Source organism: Metopolophium dirhodum, chromosome 7 (assembly GCF_019925205.1).
Source record: "Metopolophium dirhodum isolate CAU chromosome 7, ASM1992520v1, whole genome shotgun sequence".
Taxonomy (NCBI): Eukaryota; Metazoa; Arthropoda; class Insecta; order Hemiptera; family Aphididae; genus Metopolophium; species Metopolophium dirhodum.
The window spans coordinates 27,886,528-27,911,506 of NC_083566.1; the positions used below are offsets into that span (position 1 = coordinate 27,886,528).

The 24,979-nt window shown below is 30.4% G+C and overlaps 2 protein-coding genes across 2 annotated transcripts in view; one reads left to right on the plus strand and one right to left on the minus strand.

Moving 5' to 3' along the window:
• LOC132948175 (uncharacterized) overlaps nt 1–24,979 on the minus strand; it is a 239,878-nt gene that overhangs the window by 169,166 nt on the left and 45,733 nt on the right. The gene's annotated exons all lie outside the window — the stretch shown is intronic.
• Nucleotides 713–22,071, plus strand: LOC132949078 (uncharacterized). Its single transcript, XM_061019849.1, has 4 exons — nt 713–1,104; nt 11,636–11,892; nt 15,255–15,643; nt 20,611–22,071. Exons 1-4 carry the CDS (start codon nt 1,050–1,052, stop codon nt 21,305–21,307), a joined length of 1,398 nt encoding a protein of 465 aa, XP_060875832.1. The 5' UTR covers nt 713–1,049; the 3' UTR covers nt 21,308–22,071.

Consider the following 24,979-nt stretch of genomic DNA (forward strand, 5'->3'; position numbering starts at 1 on the left):
TAAATTAATACCTATTTCTTGAAATAAACCATGACAGTTTGATAAACATCATTGAATAATAATATCATGCTTCATAATAAATTAAAATATATTCGTGAGCAAATAAACGATGAACTAACATTTAATTTATTTAATTTTAGTCGTACCTATACATAACATTATAAAATACAACGCGTATAATTCAAACATAATATATCACCAAGCACTATAATACATTAATACCATAACGTTTATAATGATTGTGAAAAAATGTTTTTATCAAGACGTCGGCCGGGCAGATAATTACTTAGACATCATTCATAATGAAATAAAAAAAAACACCGTCGGTTGCCACGTTTAATATCGTGCAATTTTTCGTCAGCCGTTCTTGATCTGGTCCCGTGGGGTATTTACAATTATTAAAACATTCAAAACACTTCTTGACGACAAACGTTGTCGGCCGTCGGGCGTGTTACGCCTCGCGCGTTATGGCCTAATCATTATCATTAATAATATAAACGATGGTAGTTTATCAATAATATAATAATAAGAAGAAGATGAATCATTATCATCATCGGCCGAAAAAGCGTATATTTCGTCCGACATAATATCATGATATACATAGATAAATATATTATCGCATATATGGTACCACTGCATGCTAAAATATCACCGGACAAGCCGTGTCGAATTATAATAATAATAATAATACCTAACAATATAACGTAACATGAGGCCGCCGCCGCCGGCCGGCAACGCGCAACAATTTCTCAACGCATATCGGTTAGTGATGCAGTGCTGGTTACTTATATAGTCTATTTCGTCTCGATGGACGGCGCAATAAGTCGCGTCTAACTCACCGCAGCCTTGATAGTCTTTGCGCGCCCGGCACGATCCGTCGCCGGTTAGAATATTATTATACGAGCCACCAGCAGTAGTCGCGTATCATTGACGATCGGTGCGTGACGGCTGTCGGATTATTGGAATAGAACGACGGAACAAGAATTCATATTATATAATAATACAGTAATCACTGTAGGATACGCACGGACTGAACACAGGATAATACGATGGGCCCTTGCCAATTCTCCGGTTCGGCCACACAGATCGCCGCGTGCATTGTAGGTTGGTCGATTCAACTAAATTATAACGTTATAATACTCTTAACACATTATAATCAATGATATTACTGTGTCCGTGTATCCAGTGGCGTAGTTTAAGTTTTGATTTTTCGATACGAATATTTTTATGCAGGCCACAAACCCTGTCCGGGATTTATACATTTTCAGGCAACCAATTACCTAACCAACTAACCTAACCTAAGAAGCTGGCGAAATTATATTATAATATTAGATTTTTAATACGCACATATACCTTGTACGATTCAAATTACGTCACTGAGCCGTGATGTACCCAGTGGTGTCCATCATCTAAAAACCGAAAATTAAAAAACTGATTTTTCTTCACTTTAGAATAATAATATGGCACCATAGTTTACTTTACTTTACTGTCTTATAATCATCGTTCACGTGTAAAAATTCTATAAATAATATTATGATACTTCACCTATACATACATTATAATATTATACATAGATCGAAATTACTATTATTATATTTTTTATAATATTATATTACAAGTTACAACGTAAATAACTTAAAATGTATTATTTACATTAACGGATGTCGGGTACTCGGATTCCTATATTACATATAATGTGTATATATTATTATGCATTCTAATTTAAATGGTAAAACAATAACCAATGATGGTGTACGCCGCTCGTATTATCACAATACACCTTGTAATATTAAAATCAAGTGCGTAATAATATTGTGGCGTAGGAAAAACGCATTCGCAATTTTTCGGTCGTAATAATAATAAATTGTTTATATTGTGGTACTGTTGAAGTGTGTTGTATCTATACGTTTCAGTCTCAGACGCTTTTATATTTTATATATTCCCCTCAGAATCTTGAAAAAAAAACACAAATACAACACGTTGGTTACTTGGTTCATGGCAGTGCAGTTGAATATTATATAGTATTTTGTTACTTTATGTACTATATTTAAGATTAACTTTCACTGTAATAACAAAATAAAATTGTAAATTCTTGACATATTTCTATACTTGTAACTGGGCACGCCCATTCAAATATACAAATAATTAAATCAGTACCTAAAAAGTATTCAATTTTTTTTGTGGGGAGGAGGGTATAGAAATAGTGTATCCGGATTCCCGAAAGCAAAAATTGGGTTTATTCAAACTGTTTATGTTATTAAGTTGATTTTGGGTTTTTACTAATATAACTTTATACACATTAGTTCTGTAATGATGATGAGTCAAAAGATTTAATTTTGAATTGAATTGAATTGATGTTTTATTAAATTAAATCAAAGCTGGGTAGATCCCTAGTTTAAGTAGATGTTTAAATTGTTATTTCATTTACACAGATATATTTTGAATTTTCGTTGTTTTCACCATAGAATTCACCCTAAGATTTAGTAATTAGTTTTTACAATATAATATTTAACCATTTCGTAATAATCAGATTATCTTATCTCGAAAAGATGAAATATATTTTTTAAACTATATCTATACAGCTTTTTATTTTAAGAATTTGTTTTTATATATTTATGCATACACTTAAGTTTATTGTTGTTTATTTCTTATGAACTTATTTAGTTTCACTAATATAATATTAGAATTTCTTTGCGTTCACATTAACTGAGTTAATCTTGCAGTTGATCAAAAAATACCACTTAATATCTATTATAACACTATTACGTCTACGTGAGAAATTAGGCATGCTAAACCGAATGAAGTAGACTGTTTCAGTAGTGCAACCAGAATTTTTTTAAAGGGTCCGTATTTATAATTTGACGTGCTAAACGTTACCAAATGTTCTTAAAAGTAGTTGTGTGGGTAAAGCTTTGTTATCATAATGCTTATTATATTCTATGGAATCGTTATTAGTTAGAGAGTATCTATATTATATTCTAAATTAAATTAACATTCTTAATAAATTATTTTTTACGACTAAGTAGTACCAGTCACCGGGCGTAGACCGTTGAAGCAAGTGTTTATTTTACCAAGAAAACTGTTTGGATGAATACATTTTTATCAAAATGATTACACTCATCTAACCATCACCAACCCTGACCTCATAATTGAACCACTGGACTCCATCATTGTTTATGGTCGTTGACATAACTGGAGAGAGGATTGATATCACTGTGCTTATACGAGCTATAGTATAGCGTTATTTAATTATTATGTCTTGTTGGTTTTTAATTAATGGCTTATTTTTCTTATCTCTGAGACCGAGCATACAAAAGTTTAGGCTGGAAACAACGAGACAAATAACTGTATTATTAATTGGACTTTGAATAATTTTGAAATTATTTCTGTACACTAAAGAAGCATGCAACAACAGGACTAGTAAGAATATAAGATACATTTTAAATTTTGAACCATAGATATTAATTAGCAAAAGGAAGGAAGGAAGATGGGCTCCATGTATCACAATTCATGAATCTAATTAGTTGACAGTTATACGCATAGTCGGGTGGCAAACTTTGAAATATAAAAAGAGCAGTAAAACGAAAAGAACGATAAGCGACATGAAAACGAACATTTGCAGCAAGTAGTGGAAGAAAATCTATATTAACCTGCTTAATTAACTCAGCAAAAACGTAAAATTCCCTTGAATTCCACTGTAGACCAGTGGCGGAGTTTAACGTGTGCATGACAGTTATACAAATTTGCCAATATGATTGAACCAACTTAACCCCACTTAACTGCAGTTGCTCGCCAACCGAGGAAATGGTTATAAGTAAAATCTCGTTAAACTGGAATGTGCCGATATGGACACGTAACAACGGAATTATAAATTATTAAACTTTTGAAAACCAGTCTCTATAATTGTTTTATTACGTTTTATCATATTTGGTCATGTAGGTTTAAAATATAAAGTACCTCACCTTTTATTCTAAAAATTAACATCAACTAAGGACCTTTCTTATAATGTCCGGTTAAGTATCAGTTAAGAATAACTGGCAGAATTATATCGGTAACACAAAAAAAATTCTGCCGTATAGCATTATCAGACACTTAACCGGCCGAATACCTACTCCCAGTAACAAAATATGTTATCAGTCAGTTAGCGTTAACCGACACTTTACGGGCTTTCTTACAAATTTATTAAAATATATACTTAGTATAGGTATCTACTAACTACTGTTTCATAATTATTTTAATAAAATACCTATATATAATTAATTTGAATTTGTTTCCAGTGCAGGCATGTACTATAGTAGGTAATTCTGTCTCTGTCTAGTGTCTAGGTAGTAGGTACCTACTAAATAATATAGTGTTGTAATATCGATGTATAAGTGTATAACATAAATTTAGCATATAAAAATATATAATAAACAACCGAAAATGGGGACATCACAACTAGCACACATAAGCAGTGTGTCAACATTATGAAGACATATAGATCAGCCATCAGCATAATTGTCAAATCGATACACTACTTATAGGCATGCTAATCTACACACTATCTCTTCACTCTTGGAAATCAGTGCACGAGTGTAAACGAATTCCAGAATAATAGGCAGTCTTGTGTGGAGTGTTGTTCCTGCAGGTACGGAAATATGCCAGTATATCCCAACGCATTATATTATCTTTACTAGTTATTAAAATCATAGTTTAATTATTATTTTAAATTATACCAATAGATAGTGTAAACTGGTATGTATTTTACTTATAACGTGGAACTTCTCATTAAATCTCGTCAAATATCATACCCCAGTCACCAGTGAGCCAGTTATAATCATGATTCATTAGTCTTGATTTAACTTTACATTATTCGGTACCTATTTGTATTGGATTTCTTGTGTTCAAATTAAAATATATAGTCTTCATTTTAAAAAGTGTGTGAGTGGATGTCACTCTGCTGTACAGTAGGTTACAAGTGGGTCACTGTAATGGATGGTGTTAAATTTGAATTCAATGGTATAATATCATTGTATAAGAAAAACGTTCCTGAGCGAAAACGGTCAATCAGCCTATGATATTAGTATATTTGATTATATTATTGTGAATAAAGTAATTTATATATTTACCTATTTACGTGGAACCTTGTTTTAAATGTTCAATCCTTAGCTATAAAAGTAGAATATTTTATAAATTTTTAACTACAAAATAATTAATAAATTATAAATTTGATAAATGTTGTCAAAATTTGAAAAAAAATTGTGCCTATGTATTTTTAATATTTTTCAACTGCTATTAGAACGATATATCAGGAGCCTTATATTAAATTTTCATGCTTTTTTACCCAAAAAATAAAAATTTATTGATATTTATAGAAAAAAAAACTAAAAAAATTGAAAACTGACAATGTCCGTAAACAGCTCAAAAAGAGTCAAAATATTTTCAACATTTTATGGTGTATAGAAAATGCTAATATAAACATTCAGTGAAATTTTCAAGTATCTACAGTCATTCGTTTTTTAATTACAATAAAATAAGAAAATTGTTACATGAGAAATCGAGTAAATATCAAATGTTGTAAAAATATAAATTTCAGACGCTCATGAAAATTTAATTTAAGTTTCTTCTAGACATTTTTTTTTGAAAAGGTAGACAAACTTATGAGTAATCTTATATTACATTTTAAAATCTTAGATTTAAAAAGAAAAATTTTTATGAATTCTCATCAAAATAATTTGCTATTTTTCGTGATTTTTCCGTATTTTGTCAAAATTTGAACTTTAAATGCTTATAATTAAAAACTGACTAAGGATTTTTAATTTTTTTCATCTGCCTTTGAAACAATAACCTAGGAGCCTTCTATTAAATTTTCAAGCTTTTTTACTCAACAGATAAAATTTTATTGATATTTATAGAAAAAAAAACTAAAAAAATTGAAAACTGACAATGGCCGTAAACAGCTCAAAAAGAGTCAAAATATTTTGTAAATTTTATGGTGTATAGAAAATGCTAATATAAACATTCAGTCAAAATTTCATGTCCCTACGGTCATTTGTTTTAGAGTTACACCAAAAACCAAAACCGATTTTCTCGAAAACAGATTTTGCGTAAAAATTCCCGTTTTTCCTTAATTTTTCTTTTGTTTTTCACGTCGCTTGTGAAACTACTGGGAAATTTTTACTTTTGACCCCCCAAAGTACCAACTAGATTCACTTTCCTATCAGAAAAGTTACTATTGAAGAAAATCCAAGCACTTTTACTGTCCTAAAAGGTGATGACAGACACAAAAAAAAAATAAAAAATAAAAAAAAAAACACACATCATTGTAAAATCAATACATTCATCGCTTCGCTCAGAATCTAAAAACACAATATCATTGTAAAATCAATACATTCATCATTCCACTCAGAATCTAAAATATCAATTATTAAAATATAATTCACACAGATGGTTGTCATTGAATAAAAAATTAACTTATCGAATATTTAAGATTTTGTTGGTACCAAACATAAACTTTAAATGGATATTTAGAAATTATTTTTAATTTTTATTACCGTTGTAATTATTTTTCTTTATCAATTATTACTCATGATTGTATTATTTGTTTTACGGACAATTTAATCATTTGATTTGTTGAATAAATAATTATTTACACAATAAATGTTATGCATACTATGTACTATTTATAATCAAACAAAACGGAATTCAATTAGCTTACAAAGGTTATCGTCAAACAAAACGGAAAGCTGCTGACATTTTTTTTATCGGTATCATGAAATTTCGTTTTAACGTTATTTTACTGTAGGTACATAATATTACATTAGTTGTCGCATATAGCATCCAATGACGCGATTTATACTACAGGATGAATCACCAAGCATTTTCATCCCAATTTTACCTTAATAATGAACTCACGAGAACCTTTTTTTCGAATACTTTTATTTTATATACCACTTAAGGGGTGTTTTTTGGTGATTTCTTTTTTCCAATTGATTTTCCCTTGATCCTTTGTAAGAAAAAGATAATAAGTAACAATGATAACAAAAGTTTTAGAAAAAGATAGCATACATTTTAGGTATACCATCATATTATTCACAAGTTAGCACGCCTACCTATTGACTGGGTCATAATTATATCTTTCTTACAATCAGTGGCGCAACTAGACCTTATGGTGCCCTAGTAACAAAAATTACTTGGTGCCCTACAATATATTATTTTCTTTATATATTTATATTTTATAGTATAGATAAAAAAATATATATATACATATAAATTATACAAATTATAACATGGGTAGGTAGGTTCTTTAATTCATAAAAAAAAAATTAATACACCTACATTTTAACAAAACTTAACTTTTCTAACTTTAAAGTTTGCAAAATGTTCTATTATTTTGTTTATATTTAACTGTTTAGTCTTATTTTTTTCAATGTCCAGAATGGCAATGATTGATAGTCTATCTTGATTCATTGAATTTCTTAAGTAATTTTTAATAAGTTTCAGTTTAGAAAACGATCTTTCCGCTGATGCAACTGTTACAGGTAATGTAAGATAAATTAAGGTTGCACTTAAAATATCACTATATGTTGTACTATAGTCATTTTTTAAAATATATAATGTCAATTGTTTGATACTTTTAACTTCAAAAATATTTATTAATTCTCTTATTGACAGTAACTGCCGTATTAAATCTGAGCTTATATCATCTTTGTATAATTGTGTAAAATCATACGAAGAATTATTAAGTCATCTTCAGATAAAATAACTAATGTACTTGGCTGTAAAAATCAAAGTTTTCAGTTATTTCCTTTAATCCGTTAAATCTGTTAGAAAGCTGAAAAATAACTGTATCAATCACTGATAAGAAAACTCGAACTTTAAAATTATCTTCCGTAACATCCAATCTTCTATCACCGTCAACTTCTTCAAAATGTTTAATAGCGAATTTAGAACAAACTTCATGGTAATCTTTTGAAATTCCCCATTTATCACACATGTTATGACTTGTTAATATTAAATCATCATACTGATTTCTTAAATTTTGAATAGTAAAATTAGCCTCTTGTAAGTTTTGACAAGCATTATGTAAATTAGTATTTTTACGTTGAAGAGACTGTGATACTCCATATAATGGTCTTAATATTTTTTCCCATAAGCATAACAACAAAAAAAATTCAATTTTTTCTATTTTTTTTTAGAGCATTTGCAATATTTCTTTCTTCTTTTTTCTGACTAGTTAAGGAAATATTGCTTAAGGATTTCAAAACATCAATAAATCTAATTTTTAAGGCATAAATAGATACGTGTCGCGATTCCCAGCGAGTGGGGCATACTTTTTTTAGGACTCTTTGCTTTATTTTATTTGCATCTACTTCACCAAAAGCTTAAGTTCCCCGCCTTGGTGCACTTGAACTAAAAAAATTGAATACAGCCTGAACAGTTTCAAAAAACATTAATACTTTTTGATTACTCTTTGCAGCATCTGATATTATTAAGTTAAGATTATGCGCACAACAGTGTATATAAGATGCAGTTGGAACTTTATCTTTAATTCGTTTTTGCAAGCCAGAGTAAAATCTTTTCATTACAGCTGCTCCGTCATAACCTTGTCCTCTACACATATTGATATCTAGCCCTAACTCCAGTAAAACATTTGTAATTAATTGTTCATAATCAATGGCTCCGTGTTGTTGAATACAAAAGAAACCCAAAAATGATTCTTCAATTGTTAAGTTTCTTGTTTCATAATCAAGTTTTACATAACGAATCACTATACTAACTTGGTCAATTTTGGTGATATCCAAAGTAGAATCCATAAAAATTGAAAACCAATGAGATTTTTTTATATCTTCACATAGTAAATTTCTTGTGCTCGAAGCCAGTAAATCAATTAATTCGTTTTGTATTTTCCAACTGAGGTATTTGATTTTCTTTTTCTCATCATTTAAAAGATCACTCATAATAGGATCAAATTCTGCCAAAAGATAAACCATTTGTAGAAAGTTTCCTAGAAAATAAAAATTTATTATTTACTAAAATAATTACTTATACGTTACATATAATTATGACAGTACAAACACATACATATAATATATATTATAAACAATTTGAAATGTATGCAAACATGTAATCGATAAATGTTCTTGGTTCTTTTTATTATTTAAAATAAAATACCCAACATAAAAGCTTACCTGGACTTGATAATTTTCCTTGGATATCTTTATGTTCATGTCCTCTAATAGCTGAATTTCCAGCAGTTAATGATAAAATATATTTTTATGATTCTCTTTAATACATTCTGCCAGTAGACTATTTCAGTAGCATATTGATGTTCAGCTATACTTTTGTCTATGGTTTTATTTGTTTCCCAATTTGAGCGAATTTTCCTGGCTTCGATATGTTGATTTGATGATTCGTGTTTTTCAATTTTTGATGCTAGATGTCACCAATCATTAATCCCTTTGATCGAAGAATCTTGGTAGTAGGAATATTGACGATTAGCGAACAACCAACATGTTTCGCAATAAGCGACATTCCATCCAACAGAATAACACCACCAAAACCGTGGAACATTTATACCAGATTTTAATTTCATTGTATAAAAATTAGTTGAGAATCGAAAACATTTTCCGTCTTCATATTTTCTGTAAGGAAAATCAATGTCTGGCCTACATGGTCTACTAGATATTATAAATCTCTTAATATTGCAGTTCATGTTTTCATCATAGTAACATATATCAGATGGATACTCATACTGCACAAATTTACTTAAAATTAGGAAAACACAATTAATAATATGTGATTTTTAAAATTCAATTTTTTTTTTTTATTGTATGATTGATAACTTTGTTTTATGTTGTAGCTACACTTTTGTAACATGAATAATAATAATTTTTGTTAACTCATAAGTTGACATTTCATAACATAAAATTAAATCCATTTAATGACCTTAGTTGTTTATGTTGTATCATGAAAAAAAAAATAGTCTTAAACTACTAAATTAGTTTATATATTATTTTAGTAGGTACCTAATACCTATCTATTTTATAACATATACCAAATTTTTTTTCAAATAATTGTTGAGAGATATAAAACATTACTAAACATACCTACTAATAATATATTATTCAATTTTATAGCATTAATATTATATTAAGTACCTGTATCAGCTACATCTTCTAAAATATCTCTTACATCTGAGATGACTGGATCCAATATTTCATTTATGATTATGTCACTATTTTCTTTATTCGGAGCACAGCTATTAACTATAATCATTAAATAAATAATAATAAATAGTAAATGTATTTAATATAAACTACAGAGTACATGAAACTGTTTTATCAATTAATTGTTGACGGTTAAAAACATTACCTACTAAATATAATAATAATATGTGTATATCATACAATTTCATGGCATTAAATTAATATTTAATTAATATTAAGTACCTGTATTGGCTGCATCTACTGAAATATCTCTTACATCTGAGATGACTGGATCCAATATTTCATTTATGATTATGTCACTATTTTCTTTATTCAGAGCACAGCTATTAACTAAAATTATTATAAAAATAATGGTAAATGTATTTAATATAGAGTACCACAAAATGGTCTAAAGTTTTAAAATATTATTATTGTTTTTATACCTACCAATTTCAGATTTTGGTTTTTTTTTTATAAATTGATCTATAGATCCTCTTATTTTATTTACATGCTCATCGTTAATTTGTTTTAATTTACATTTTGCATAACCACTTAACTGCTTTCTATTTGATTGATTTGATGACATTTTTTTTTAATGGAATGTAGTACAATCAATTGAATTAAAATAGTTAAATATTAATAAAAACTTAAACTGTTCAACACTAGTCACAGGCTTTAAATTAAATTCAATTGGTATTGGCAACTGCTTACTGCACTGACTTAAAAACATCAAATATAGGTTTGTATAGTATACATAAAGTACCAACTGTTCCAAGTAAAATGATCCGTCGTTTCCGTCGTCCATCATCCGTGATAACTGATAATATTACAAAAATTACTATTTTTTGTTCTAATTTTAGATGTTATACTAATTTTCCGTCTATTAGCGTCTTCGTAGTTCGTAACAGTGTCGTACTAACTACAATTACGTCATCAAACAACTCTTATCAATCTCAATTAGTCCTCAACCTTTACCCACTGCTAAACCGATTTATACGACTATAATACCATTATTACCATATTAACCATTTATAACTAATTGAATGTTCCACGGAAAGAAAAATCTATTTTCGTAATTTTTACAAGAAATACCTTCATTCATCCTTATTACCACAATAATATCTTTATTCAAATCTTGATAATTTATGTTATAATAAAATAAATACGTGGCAAAAACACAGGCATCAGATGGTGCCCCCTAAAGTGTCAGCTGCCCTGGTGTAAGTACCACCCAACACCCCCGCTTGTTGCGCCACTGAACTTACAATGTTGGCGCTTGACGAGCCTTAGCAAAGTATGGCGGGGGACGTGCAGCCCATATAATATTATTAATCCGCCTGTCCAACTATAAAGCACACCATCACGCCTTGGCCAGTCAGCTTCTCTACCCCCCCCCCCCCCCCCCACGAGTGTTTGCCGTTAATTTATTTTCTTGCATTCCCATACAGCGTCGTTGCCCGTGTTCATGGCGGGAATCGTGCTCGGATGGCCGTCACCGGTCATGGAGTACATGTCGACCGGACGCGCGCCCCTGTCGCTTACGCCGGCGCAGATGTCATGGATGGTCGCGTGCATCGACGTCGGCAACTTCGCCATGGCCGTGCCCGCGGGATGGCTGATGGACCGGGTCGGGCGCAAGTACGCCGTCACCACGTCCGCACCGCTAATGTTCGCCGGATGGATGTTCATACTGTTTGGCCGACAAGTCAGTATAATAATATTGTGCGCATGTTTACACGACGTCACCGTCGCAATCACATTACTAGCTGCAGCGTCGTCTGACATTATAGACTCGAATCGATGTACTCACCCGTATATTACGCCAATATTATGGATAATATTACTATATAATTATTTAGTACTGCAGTCCGCTCGCCATTTCCTGTTCGCGACGAGATCCGTTGTTCAGCGAGTATACATACAGGCAGTAAAATCTTACTTGATACAATAAAATATAATGTATGACGTGAAACTCATCTCTGCTGCAGTTAAAAGGTCATACACTTGATATTTTCTAATTGTATTTTCGAAATTTGTTTGATATTTTCCTTACATATTGAGGTTTACGTTATGCCTTGGAGATTTTCACCGTATAATACGATTAGTTTTACTAAATATCGTTTATACTAACAAGCTACTATGATGGATCAAACACGTCTGCGCTATAGATTATATTTAATGCATTTTTTTTTTGGAGAGAGAGAGAGAGAGAACTCTATATTGTAATTGCTTTTAGTTAGGTAAACTCGTGTACGCACTGATGGTTAGGTGTGGAAAAGTTAGGCGACCCGAAGGCGACCCAGTGACCCGTGTGAATCGACCTCCGATATTTATACGCTTATAGGAACCTCCTATTTAAGTACCATATGTGACGCATCGCCAGAATGAAAAACTCAGCCAGTCAGTCATCAGTATCGCATTTAGATATATTAAAAATTATTTAGTTTTATTTATTTATAAATAAAAATTATTGACAGAGAAACAAACAACACCACTAATCTACTTTAAATATATACTCCTAGGTAATGTAAATATTATAACTTATAACAATAGAAATAAAGAATATAAAAAATGTATAATACCTATACTTTATATATTATAATTTATTTTACACATTGCATATATGCATAAAAATACCTATATAGATTATCATTATCAAATACACTTCACAGAATTAATTGCTACATTACCTACATATTACGCGTATTTATGATTTTTTTTTATCTCTAAGAAAGATAAAGTAAGCATTCATGTTAAAACATTTTTTTTTTATTAATAAACTATCTATTGCTTAAATTGTTAATATGACTTCAAACTTAGGTTTATAGATATGAGAATAACAATTTATTTTAAATTAAAATATCAGTCCAATTAACCATTTTTACATTTATTATGATTGTTTAATATTACCGTTATTAGTAACCTATTACGTATATGGTTATAATTAGGAGATAATCAAAACATTATGTTATACAATAATATAAACATTGGACAGTAACCGACTCAATGATTTTGAAAATAGTAGAATATACATTATATAAACCTTAGTTAAAATGATCGAATAACCGTAAAAATTAATTTGTATATACTAGTAGTCTACCATATAAGATTAAAATATTTAATTATGTATACCTCTATACATAGGGTGTTACCACTAGGTATCCTCCCTAATCTCTTGATTCATGTTAACCACTTTTATTTGTCACTTCTCAAACCTATTAATTGTACAAAAAAAATGTATAGATTGTAGATTTATTTCAATATAATAACAAAAATAAAATAAAATAAAATATGTTTATAGTTTTATTCTTAGGAACATCCGTTTTTTAATATCAAGGTTTGTAATGTCAAGATATATCTTTAGGCATTGTGCTCGTTTTGGTATGATTATATTTTTGTAGGCGTTATAAAATATTTAGCACAAAGAAAAAATTATTCATATTTTGTTAAAAAAAAAAAGGAATTAAAATATGAAAAATGAATAATAAAAACACTGTAATGACGTTGTCGTGAAACAAATGCTGTGTGTACAGTGTAAAAAAAAAACTGTAGAGACGTAATCATAATAATAATTAAGTTTTTAAATCAGTGACATTTTCAGCACAATAGTCTAAACGGATCACTCATCACTACACAATTTAGAGTCTGCTCTCGAAAATTCCGCTGCATACTATATAGTAGCAGTCTGCGAAGGCATTAAGACACCAATCACAATAATAATAATAATAATAATAATGCATATTATAATGTATAATATACAGACGTGTTGGAAACGAAAATCAACGCCAATGTAGCGTTTATATTATCCAATACTGTGCGGTACAGTGATATTAACATATACGTAACTGCAGAAAATTAGTTCAACACGGTGCGATAATATTACTACGTTCGTTTGGGAATTCGCAAAAAAAAACCGGGCCGAGTATATTATTATTAAGCACGCGCGCGCGCGCATTAATATATACACGCCGGCGGGATTGGGTCGTCTGAAAACTGCGCTGTTTCGGGAAATAAAATAATTTCCATGTTTGTGGTGCGGTGAAAATATTATAATGTGTTATTCTCGCCGTACACGCACACACACACACACACACTCACACACACCTACACACACTCACGTACATATATTATACCAACCCAAACATATCATAATAACAAAGTAACACGCTCGGCAATTTATCATTACGGGGGCGCTGAGAGATTGTATTCAAACAATGAATATTAACGTCATATTATACGGATACCGTTGTTTCCAAAACGCGTCGTCGTCGTTGCCGTTACCGTCGTTTTTGGATCCCGCGTGACCGTGGTACAGGGTGAATAACATAATAATGATAAAAAAAAAATAACACGTTCAGATTCCATGTAAGGGGTTGTTTGCGGAAATCGGCAATCTAAGTACAAAACTTCAAATTGAACGTCATACAACTATTCCGATTTTTTTCGAATAGGCGTTTAGTAGTAAATTATTCTTTCATTTCGTTATTCAGACATTTTTTTTATTTTTATTTTATTTACAATTTATATTTATAATAACACAATAAGTAAATTTGATAACGAGAGTTTTTTGATATGAGTTCACATGATAAGAGAAAATATCTAGAAATATGAAATCAATTAATTCATATTTAATATAAAGATTTTTATTGTATATTATTTTTTTTTTATTGGCCTTATAAGTTATAAAAACTGCAGCAAAGGCCATTAGTTACAGCTACTTAATTTCTAGTTAAATTTAACCAATGATTATTGATTATGATTATGTATGGTCGTATAGATATTATTTACTCGCACGCTATTGGCATAAACATAAAATCATAAAATCAAAAATCAAGCGAGGGCTGTAGAAAAATGTGTTTCTAAATATGAAAAATATTTTTTTTCGCATTTTATTGATTCAATAAATAGCATCTATAAATTACACGATTGGTTTGGAAACTCTATCATTAATCATATTTTGTTCGCAAAAATCATTTTTATAATAAAATTGTGAATTATTCACACATGACACCTATTATTCTAACCTATAATTATAAAACTATAAATTCATTTTATTCCACGTTTCAGGCATGGTGTCTGTTAGTGGCCAGGCTGCTCCAGGGGTTTTCCGTGGGAATCGCATGGGTGGTGGTTCCGGCGTACGTCGGCGAGATGGCCAGCATCCGGATACGTGGCAAGCTCAGCCTGTTAGTGCAGATCAGCTACGCGTTGGGCCTGCTGTTCTCGTACTCGGCCGGTTGGCTGCTCGGCGATTACACCGCACTGACCGCCACATCGGCCTGCGTTGCGGTCGTGTCCGGCGCACTGTTCCTATTCCTGCCCGAGTCGCCATACTACCTGATGCTGGATGACCGACCTGACGAAGCGGCTGTGTGCTTGTGGTCACTGCGGAGTTACACGGACGACGATCTACAAACCGAACTGTTGACCGTCAAACACTCCATTTCAAACGACAGGTATATAATATTTGTCAAGGTAACGTGTGTAATGTGTATTTGTACTAGTGGTGTTGTTTGGAGGAAAAAAATTAAATCTAGAAATGTTCGTTCAATAAAATAATATGTTCTAAATTGGAAATGGTTGACTGTCGAAAACTCCAGAAGAAAGACTGAAAAAGTTATTTGTTGAATTTATAATAACATCAAGTTCCTTATCGAGTTAATATAACAATGATGACATCTAGGTAAATTGAATAAAATACTCCTTCCGAGTAAACGGCTTTGTCAATTTATATCTAGTTTCGAATTACAACGACGACTGCTCTGGCGTATAAAGGTACTATTAGTGACAATCGTCCGTAAACTACATTAAAACCATACAATACACATATATATATATTATATTACATTTCACATGTACACATTATGCAAATCGCAGGTGTCTATTATGTCATCATGTCCCTCTACAACTTTAGTGCCGCTGCTTGTTTGCGAAGAGACGTTTCTTTTTTTCCAGTAGAAGTTTCCATATTATACAACCTACATCAAATGCAGTAAACCCCGATGGGTACATATATCGTACGTTTACGATGCGAGTGGCGCGTGTTCGAACGTCACGAGACGCATTCACATTAGGGATTTTTACCATATTATTTATATTCACGGACTTGGGTGGCTATAAGCCGTTCATCTCCTCGTTCAAAATATGTTTGTATAATATATCGACTCTCTCGCTTATATTTTATTGTTTACAGGTATATTATATACAGTCGATGTATGTTAAAAAATTAATATTTATGTAGGTGCCTATCTATTTTTTTTTATTTCGTTATAATAATAATTATTAATACCCTATTTATATTCGTTTTACAAATTGTACATAGGTACATATTTTATAATACGCGTCTACATAATATAACGTAGGTACACACGCTATTACGTACAGTTTAGCCTTAGAGGGAGGTATCTCTGGTATGTATAAGTACAATATTATAATTTATAATAATGTACGTTGTATACGCGCGCATGCATACAGAACAGTATAATATTATAATGCAATAATGTGTGTCATTGCAACCTGCAGGGAGTATAGGCCGCTGGGTTTTTTTTATTTAATAAATACGTTTACTTAAGGTGTACCCTTACCAAATTAATTCTTGTTCCCTCTGAGCCCCACAACACGGAGAAGTTTATAATTGCATTAAACGTGATGTTTATTACCTACCAATAAAATAAAAAAGTCAACAGTTATACTTAAGTTATGTGCATAATGCATAAACAAAATTACATTTTGAAAACAAGAACTCGTATTTTTAATGTCAACGTCAATAACAAAATATATGCGTAATAAAACAACAATTTCAGTGATACAGTCTTGATTTCAGTTTGAAGTTATAAACATAAACATTATTTTAAGCAACTATCCATAATGTATAATTTTTGTTCACAACAAAGGTATAATTTATTTTCTTAGAAGTAAACATATTATATAAAATAGGGTATAAAAACTCAAATGATAACGTCTGTTAACGAAGACATCGAATAAAGGTTAGTGTGTTGTGTGTATAAACAATAATATATACAATATTATAAAATAAATTTACTAGTACTAGTTTAAAATAAACTTTAAGTTGTTAACTTTGTCTCAGTATTAGGTATAAGCAATAGTTGTATAGGTACTATTAACTTCCAAGCAGGGCTTAAAACCGTTATCAATAAAGTCGGTAGGTAATCGAAAATTTTTGAAAACCGGTAACCGGTTATCGTTTAATTTTGATATTTTGGTAATCGGTAACCGTTTCTCTAAGATATTTCAAACACAATGATAACCGTTAATCGTTTAAAAACCGTTGATAAGGTTTTTTAGTAATCGATTACCGGTTAAAACCGATTTTTAAAAATAATTTTTTTCAATTTTTTAATCATATTTTTAAAACAGTTAATTCAGGCCATTCGTGGGTTGATAACATAACTATTATCATTACAAAATCAAAAACTTAATATGCTTTAATTTGGTCGATTTCCCTCAAATTAAATATTTATTATTTATTTTTTCAAACTGCTTTAAAGTTTAAAACAAATTTCAAGTTAAAGTTTAAATTTAAACTTAAATCAAGTTAATGGCGATCTTCATAAATCAAAAAAATAAATTGCATAAATAATGTTATTGTTATAATTTTCTTATTTATAACTGTAAAAAACCAAAATTAAATATAATAACTTTCCAAGATGACACTAAGAGTGATACATTGACACGGAACTTTTTGGTTGTATTGTATATATTACAGTACCATAAAACCTAGATCTGCAGATCGAGAATTCTACGCTAGCCTTCGGACCGACCCTTGGAGCAAACACTACAAATAACAAATGCAGAAACAGGAGGGTTTGGGCTCTGGGAGTCATAATTTAATACTAAACTATTTATAAATGTATGCAAAACAAAGTATAATGTGATAAAAACCTAAAAATTTTGAAACAATAAATTGCTTAAAATTAAACTTGGAAGGTCCCCTATCTATAGTAAGTTGTGGCACTGTATATAAATGTGTATATTTCTAATAAACAAAGATCAATAAAAAAATAATCATGAACGACGACGTTTGTGACGGTATTTATAATATATAGTTAAACACTATACATATATATATATATGTGATATTCTCAACAGATAAGCGCTAGGAACTTTATGCGCTAAAAAACAATGAAATATGTGCATACGTATGCACTAAAAAAAAACCAAAATATGCGGTATAATATGCATTTATTATTTGAAAAAAAATGTATTTAAAAGCATAATTATAGAGAAAAAAAAATTATTTTTGAATAATAAATATTTTATTTATATTTTTCTTTTGATAATACTGAATCTGTAAACCTGGCCGGTCATTACGGTCATTAAAGGCCAATTCTTATTTCTTAGTAAAAACACTATAAACCATACAGGCGAGCGTCGCCGACGGCAATAGTGACAGCTATTGGTAAAAATAAATATTTTATTCTTGAAAACATTTTAATTAAATAAGACGATTATAATTTATAATATTTATAAACATTTACACAATATTTCAACTTTTACTCGGTATAATATAATTCAAAATATAGACTAGGAAACCGTGTGCGGCGGCTATTTATTTTTAAATTGTTTAATTTACAATATTCAACTATAAAAAACTTGTTTGTTGTAGATTTCTTATAAATTTTTACCATAAAATGCATTTATATACTCAAAATCTTTAAATATGCGTAATCATATAAATTTAGTAAAATATGCAACATAAAATGTTGTATTTCAACTGTATGGTTCATGAAACGAATTTGTATCGAATCAGATTTGAAATATGCAGCTTCCTGAGAAAGATGCAAATGCATAAAGTTCCGAGCCCTGGATCTGCAATACTCGACGGCATCGGGGTGAAAAATTTTAAAATAGCTGGAAAATTAAATTCAACTATAATGTAATCATGATTTATGACATAATTCATGTATTAAATTCCACGAGAAAACCGTTAATTTTTTTGGTCGGGAATAGGTTTTGGTTATAAAACCGGGATTGAAAATACGAGGTAACCGCTTTGATGTTAATACTTAGATATTTACCTTGATTACCGATAACCAATAACCGCTTCCAGCATTCCAAAACTAAAAGCCGTTATCGGTTTTGGTTCTCAAATTTACGGTTTTTTTCCCGGTTTTCGTTACAAACCGGTTACCGATTTTAAGCCCTGCTTCCAAGCTAAATAATATTATACTCTGTATAATTTTTATACTGTATAGTGTATACAATTTCCGAGGTAAGCCATACCATATTCGATAGAGTTTGGTGGCTATACCTACCTACTTGCCAGGTTTTTATTAACGTTTAATCTCATATTTAATATTATTACTTATTAGTATATTTTTAATGAATGATATGCATGTTACTCTACGCTTTAATCAAAACGATTGTGTTACGTTCAAAGTACATTTTCTGGTATTATTCAACTAATTCAAGGTAGGTTTTTTAAAATTTTTTTACATGACTTTATTATATATATACCTATACTACGACGTGTTTGTGAACAACTTTTTAAATTAATTTACCAGTTTTCGGTTGAGATTGTCTCGAGGGAATTGTGTTTATCGCTTCGTTTTTTTTTTTTTGATCTCGTCAAACGGTACACAGTGACGTACACCAACAAAAGGAAAGCCGTGTAAATATTTATAGCAATTTCGAAAGACCCGCGAGAAAAAAACAACAACGAAAAACAAAATTGGTTTTCCCTCTCCTACACATGTCGCGGTGACTTCTTTCCGTATATACATATAATATGTACCTATAATCTGCGCGCGCGCCATAAAACACACCAAAATTCCTAAAGTATCATCACCCCTATACGATATAACGGTATGATAAAAATAATAAATATACTAAATCGCACGAGGCTTGCTTGCAAAGTTTACCTATTTGTCTGTATTCATACAACTATCGTATTGTGATGAATTATACCAATGCTTGATCCATGTTGGTGCTACTCTGATGATAGGGAGAGTGGAGGGGCCTAGAGTATGATGCACACTCTTCACCCTAAAAAACAAAGCCCAATTACAAACATCGTTATCAATGTCAAAATATCATGTGAATAAACAAATATGTTGTAACATTATATTAAAATTAATATAACAAGTATGTGGCTATTCGATTAAAAAATTGAACTGGATTTGCCCTTCGAAATGATTGTTACCTTATAGTTTATTTCACTTCACCCAAATTTCTTGTTGAACTACTTAGATTTTGATTTGAACTCGCACTCACTCAGACTTTTCACCGAATTTTTTTAGGGTTCGTTGGTGTTTTTTTGTAGAGTTTAGTATAGTGAGTATACACTGAGTATAGTGAGTGCCTGTCTCATAATTTGTTTGCGTGATACACTTAATTATAATAATATTCTAATTATATACGGATAATATCATTTATAATTCCGTTGTTGACATTATTTTTACAGGGATAAAGGGAGCGTCAGAGACCTGTTAAACAGAGACCGTCGCCCGCTGGTGATCGTCATTGTGTTGGCCGTACTACAAATGGCCTGCGGGGCTAGCGTGTTAGAGGCATACGCGGCGTCCATCATGTCAGGCACCCATATATCGGCCAACGCATCCGCTGTGTACTTGGGCCTGGTCGTGCTGGTGGCCGCCGTTCCGTTCGCGCTGGTTGTGGACCGTTGCGGCCGTCGGCCACTGATGATCGTCTCGTGTTTCGGCACGGCCGCCTGTCACGCGGCCGTGGCCATCGTTCTCTGGGGGCGAGACACCGTTGGCCGTAGCTGGCAGCCGCTGTTCTGGCCAATAGCTGGCGCCCAGTTCTTCATCAACATCGGCCTCATGCCATTGCTGTCCGTCGTCCAGTGCGAGTACTTCCCGTCCGACACCCGGGCCCTGGCTGACACGGCCGTCGTGTTGGCCGTCACGATCACGTCCACAGTCATGATCACAATCTACCAGCCGGTGGCCGACGCCCTCTGCGCATCCGCCAACTTCGGTATCTACTCGGCTGCTTCCCTAGCCGGCGGCCTGTTCTGCTGCCTGTTCATGCCCGAGACCAAGCAAAAATCGTTCGCTGAAATACAAATGGACTTTCACAAGACTAAACGGCACGCCAACGACGGAGTTCACAAACTGTGTGATTATCAGGAGATCTGAGTCTCGCACCTGTTGTATTATTTTTCGAGTACAGAGTACTGCATAGGGTGTTCTAAGACGACGGCCGCGGCATTAGATACATTCAAACGTATCAAATATTTAGTGGTACACCTGTACAACAAATTATGTGCCATTTAGTATAACCTTGATTCGTATATTTCAACGCAAGAATATCGTCGTCTACCTTCAATGGGTGTTGTAGAATTGTATACTGAGTTATATTATATTATATTTAATTATATTTATTTTTACATTAAGATAGCAAGCTGCAAAATGTATATATTCATCACCGTAATTGTTAAGGTTTTGTATTAATTGATTGACAATAGTACCTATTTTAAATTTCATGGTATTGGTAATAACATTATATTTACATTTTACATATTCTAATGACCTTAAATAACCATATCTCGTATTAGTACAGTAAATAAGTTTACTGTTATTCTTACTAAACTTTAAATATAATATTATCTACTGAATTATAGACTATTGTCTATTGGTACATATTCTAAAATAAAGCAATACGTTTTTAATAATAAGGGACTGTGTCAACATTTAACAAAACCATTTTCGGGTTCAGAGTTCAAAATTACAAAAGTACAAAACCTTAAAATTAGAAACTACAACAATTTCGTATTATATATGTTTTGAATAATAACAAGTATTAAATAGCTGAGTGTTTTACGTTAAAAATATAACCTACCTATGTATTGTATATTCAATATTGTACACATATTATACGAGAGAACTATTTGATAAGATTATTTTAATATAACATAATTTATTATTTAAGTATTTATTATCATAAAGAAAATGTAATAATTATGTCCAAAGAGAATTCATGATGAGTATTGCGAGTAATATTACCCTTCTACATTATTATAATGATATTAATATATTCAATATTCGTCCAAACGATATTGTTAAATAAAAAGTATTTTTGCTTTTAGAAACCAATTCTGGCTGTTTTATACTTATAGGGGTACCACTGCAGGAGTGAGGAATCTACAAGTGTAACATTCTAACGAATGTCCCAGAATTCAATGAGATATTAAATTATCACAAAACTTAATAGAATGAGTAAAATAATAAAATAATATATACATGCCTATTGATTATCATGCTAATTTAAAAACAAATTTGTTCATGATAATACATAATATTTAATGAAATTATTTTATGTTAAAAATATATGACATAATATGACGGTGTCACGCAGTAAATTCCCGTGTAAACATCAATAATTAATTTAATTTACAAAATATATGCATAATTGTGTGTGAAAGTAAAAGATTTAGTCTTTTATATGGATGCAAATATGCATCTACAATTATATATTATTTTTAAATGTAGTTTTAGAATATTTTAAATTTGTAATTTTTTTCTTACACCAACGAAAATGGTTAGTAAGTTTTTTTTATAAATATATATTATTTACGCCTGTCATAAACAGTACTCCGTGTATATGAGTTCTAGTAATTTTATGGAAATTCAATTACGTTTAACGAAATTTCATTTTTATTTTTTAACATTGAATTTATGATTATGAGTGTATACAAATTGTATCAACCGCAGTATACCACACCGCGAATGTAAGCTATGATGGATTTTTCGTAATATTAAAAAGTAGTTTCAAAATAAAACGATAAAGTATTTTACATTTTCGTAAAGCTTGAAATTCGTATAAAATGGAAATTACAATGTTTTACATAAATATATTACACATAATGTTTATTACTATATAAAAATATAAACAACTGGCGTAAACGCTTTATATATTAATTATTAATGTAGTCGATTTACAAGATGACGTTGTGATATCCATCTCCGAAACACATCGCAAGTATTTACTATTCAATGGTCTGCCTACATTTTTTTATAAACATTTAACAACAACACTCGATACCTCGTAACACAATAAAAATACATACAATTCGGTGAATAATATTCATTACCATGAAAATCTATTACACGTAGGTACGCTAGCGTGGTATGATAAGGCTCACGTTACGTGATTCGATCCATCTCAGATTTCCATTCGTCTAATAAACATGAATATACCTCTCAGGTTGCCCGACTTTATCGTCCTTATTAATATATATATATATATATATTATAATAATATTATGCATGTACCTAATACCATTTAAATCGTTAATAAAGAAAAATATCGGTGTACTTAAATAGTGTAATATAAAATATATATAAATATGTATAGCCAAATACGGTTATACAGCAAATAAATCATTTTTTTTCTTTGTACCGAAGGAAACATAAATTAATTGCATAAATTAATTTTTTTTTCAACAAAAACGCAATAGCTAGTAGCTATATAGTATAATATATACATTATTATTATCATGGTATACATTTAGGGTGAAAATTATTATGAGTAACTAAACATAATTAAAATGTCCGAACAAGGTTATAGTGGTTAACCCGCTCAGCAGTTGATAAAAGATATTATAAACATTTTGTATATTTCACATAAGATATATTAACGAGAAAATGTTAATTTTATTATCCTACGTTATGACTATATACATTTTTATTTCATTGCTGTCTTTTACTACCGTCACATTAATAACTGTAGAATTTTTATTTTTCACCCAAAAAATTATTAAGGATTGAGTTTCGGCAAACACTACAGTTTCCTGTCGGACTGACGAAATGCAGAACCCACTTGACATTCGTATTAACAGTACCCGGTCGATGTAGTTATTATACTGAACTGTCAGTTGTACACAAACATTTAACGTAAATAAATAAACTAAACACTGTGGGTTAATATAGAGTATAGACACTATACAATAATTAAAAAATAATTTTGGGTAATCTGTTAATTATAAACGCCGCTGCTTTTCATCGTCATGTAGATTTTATACAATGAAAAATTAAAAAATAAAATAAAATATAAAAACACCGAAATACACAAATGCCACATCCGGGTACACTCGTATTATTATGTTCCTCAATATATTATACTATTATAGTTTTATTATTATTATTATTATTATGTAAATTAGTCTACGTCTACGGTCTACCTATACTATATTATATTGACAAGTGAATTATTATTTTAATGTGAATACAAATTAAATTACAATTCTAATTTATAATGTATATATACTGTAGTTGATGATAATATCATTATAATCCAGTTGGTAGTTATTGCATTATTTATAAAACAAATTCTGTTTTATTGGAAAACAATTTTAGTACCTACCTATGGAATATAATGGGAACGAGTACTATGTGTAATAATATAATAAATTGCTTTATTGTTATTATTATTACTATTTATGACATTTTTTTCATGGACCAAATCATTAAAAAATCGTTTATAAAAATATCAAATCAGAAATCTGTAATTAAAATAAACTATTATTTGGTTTATGAAGTAATAATATAATACTCAATGTGTGATATAATTGCATCATATTATTACAATCTGAAACATATGTGTGATACCGTAATATTACGTGTAGGTATAAGGTATATACCTACACAATATAATATTGAATAATATGTGTAATATATTTATGAACCAGGTTACCAAGATTAATTGGTGAAAAAAAAATATTAACAAAATAATTGTATAAATTGTATGACAGATTTACCTCGTGAAAATAAGTTGAAAATCGCCACTGTTACCGTCAACTGTCATCTTTA

Bases quoted from the DNA above. Each gene is read 5' to 3' on its own strand.
- LOC132949078 (XM_061019849.1), top strand. From the start codon at position 1,050: ATGGGCCCTTGCCAATTCTCCGGTTCGGCCACACAGATCGCCGCGTGC. The intron at 11,893-15,254 runs GTCAGTATAATA...TCCACGTTTCAG, and splicing joins TCATACTGTTTGGCCGACAA to GCATGGTGTCTGTTAGTGGC. The intron at 15,644-20,610 runs GTATATAATATT...TTATTTTTACAG, and splicing joins CACTCCATTTCAAACGACAG to GGATAAAGGGAGCGTCAGAG.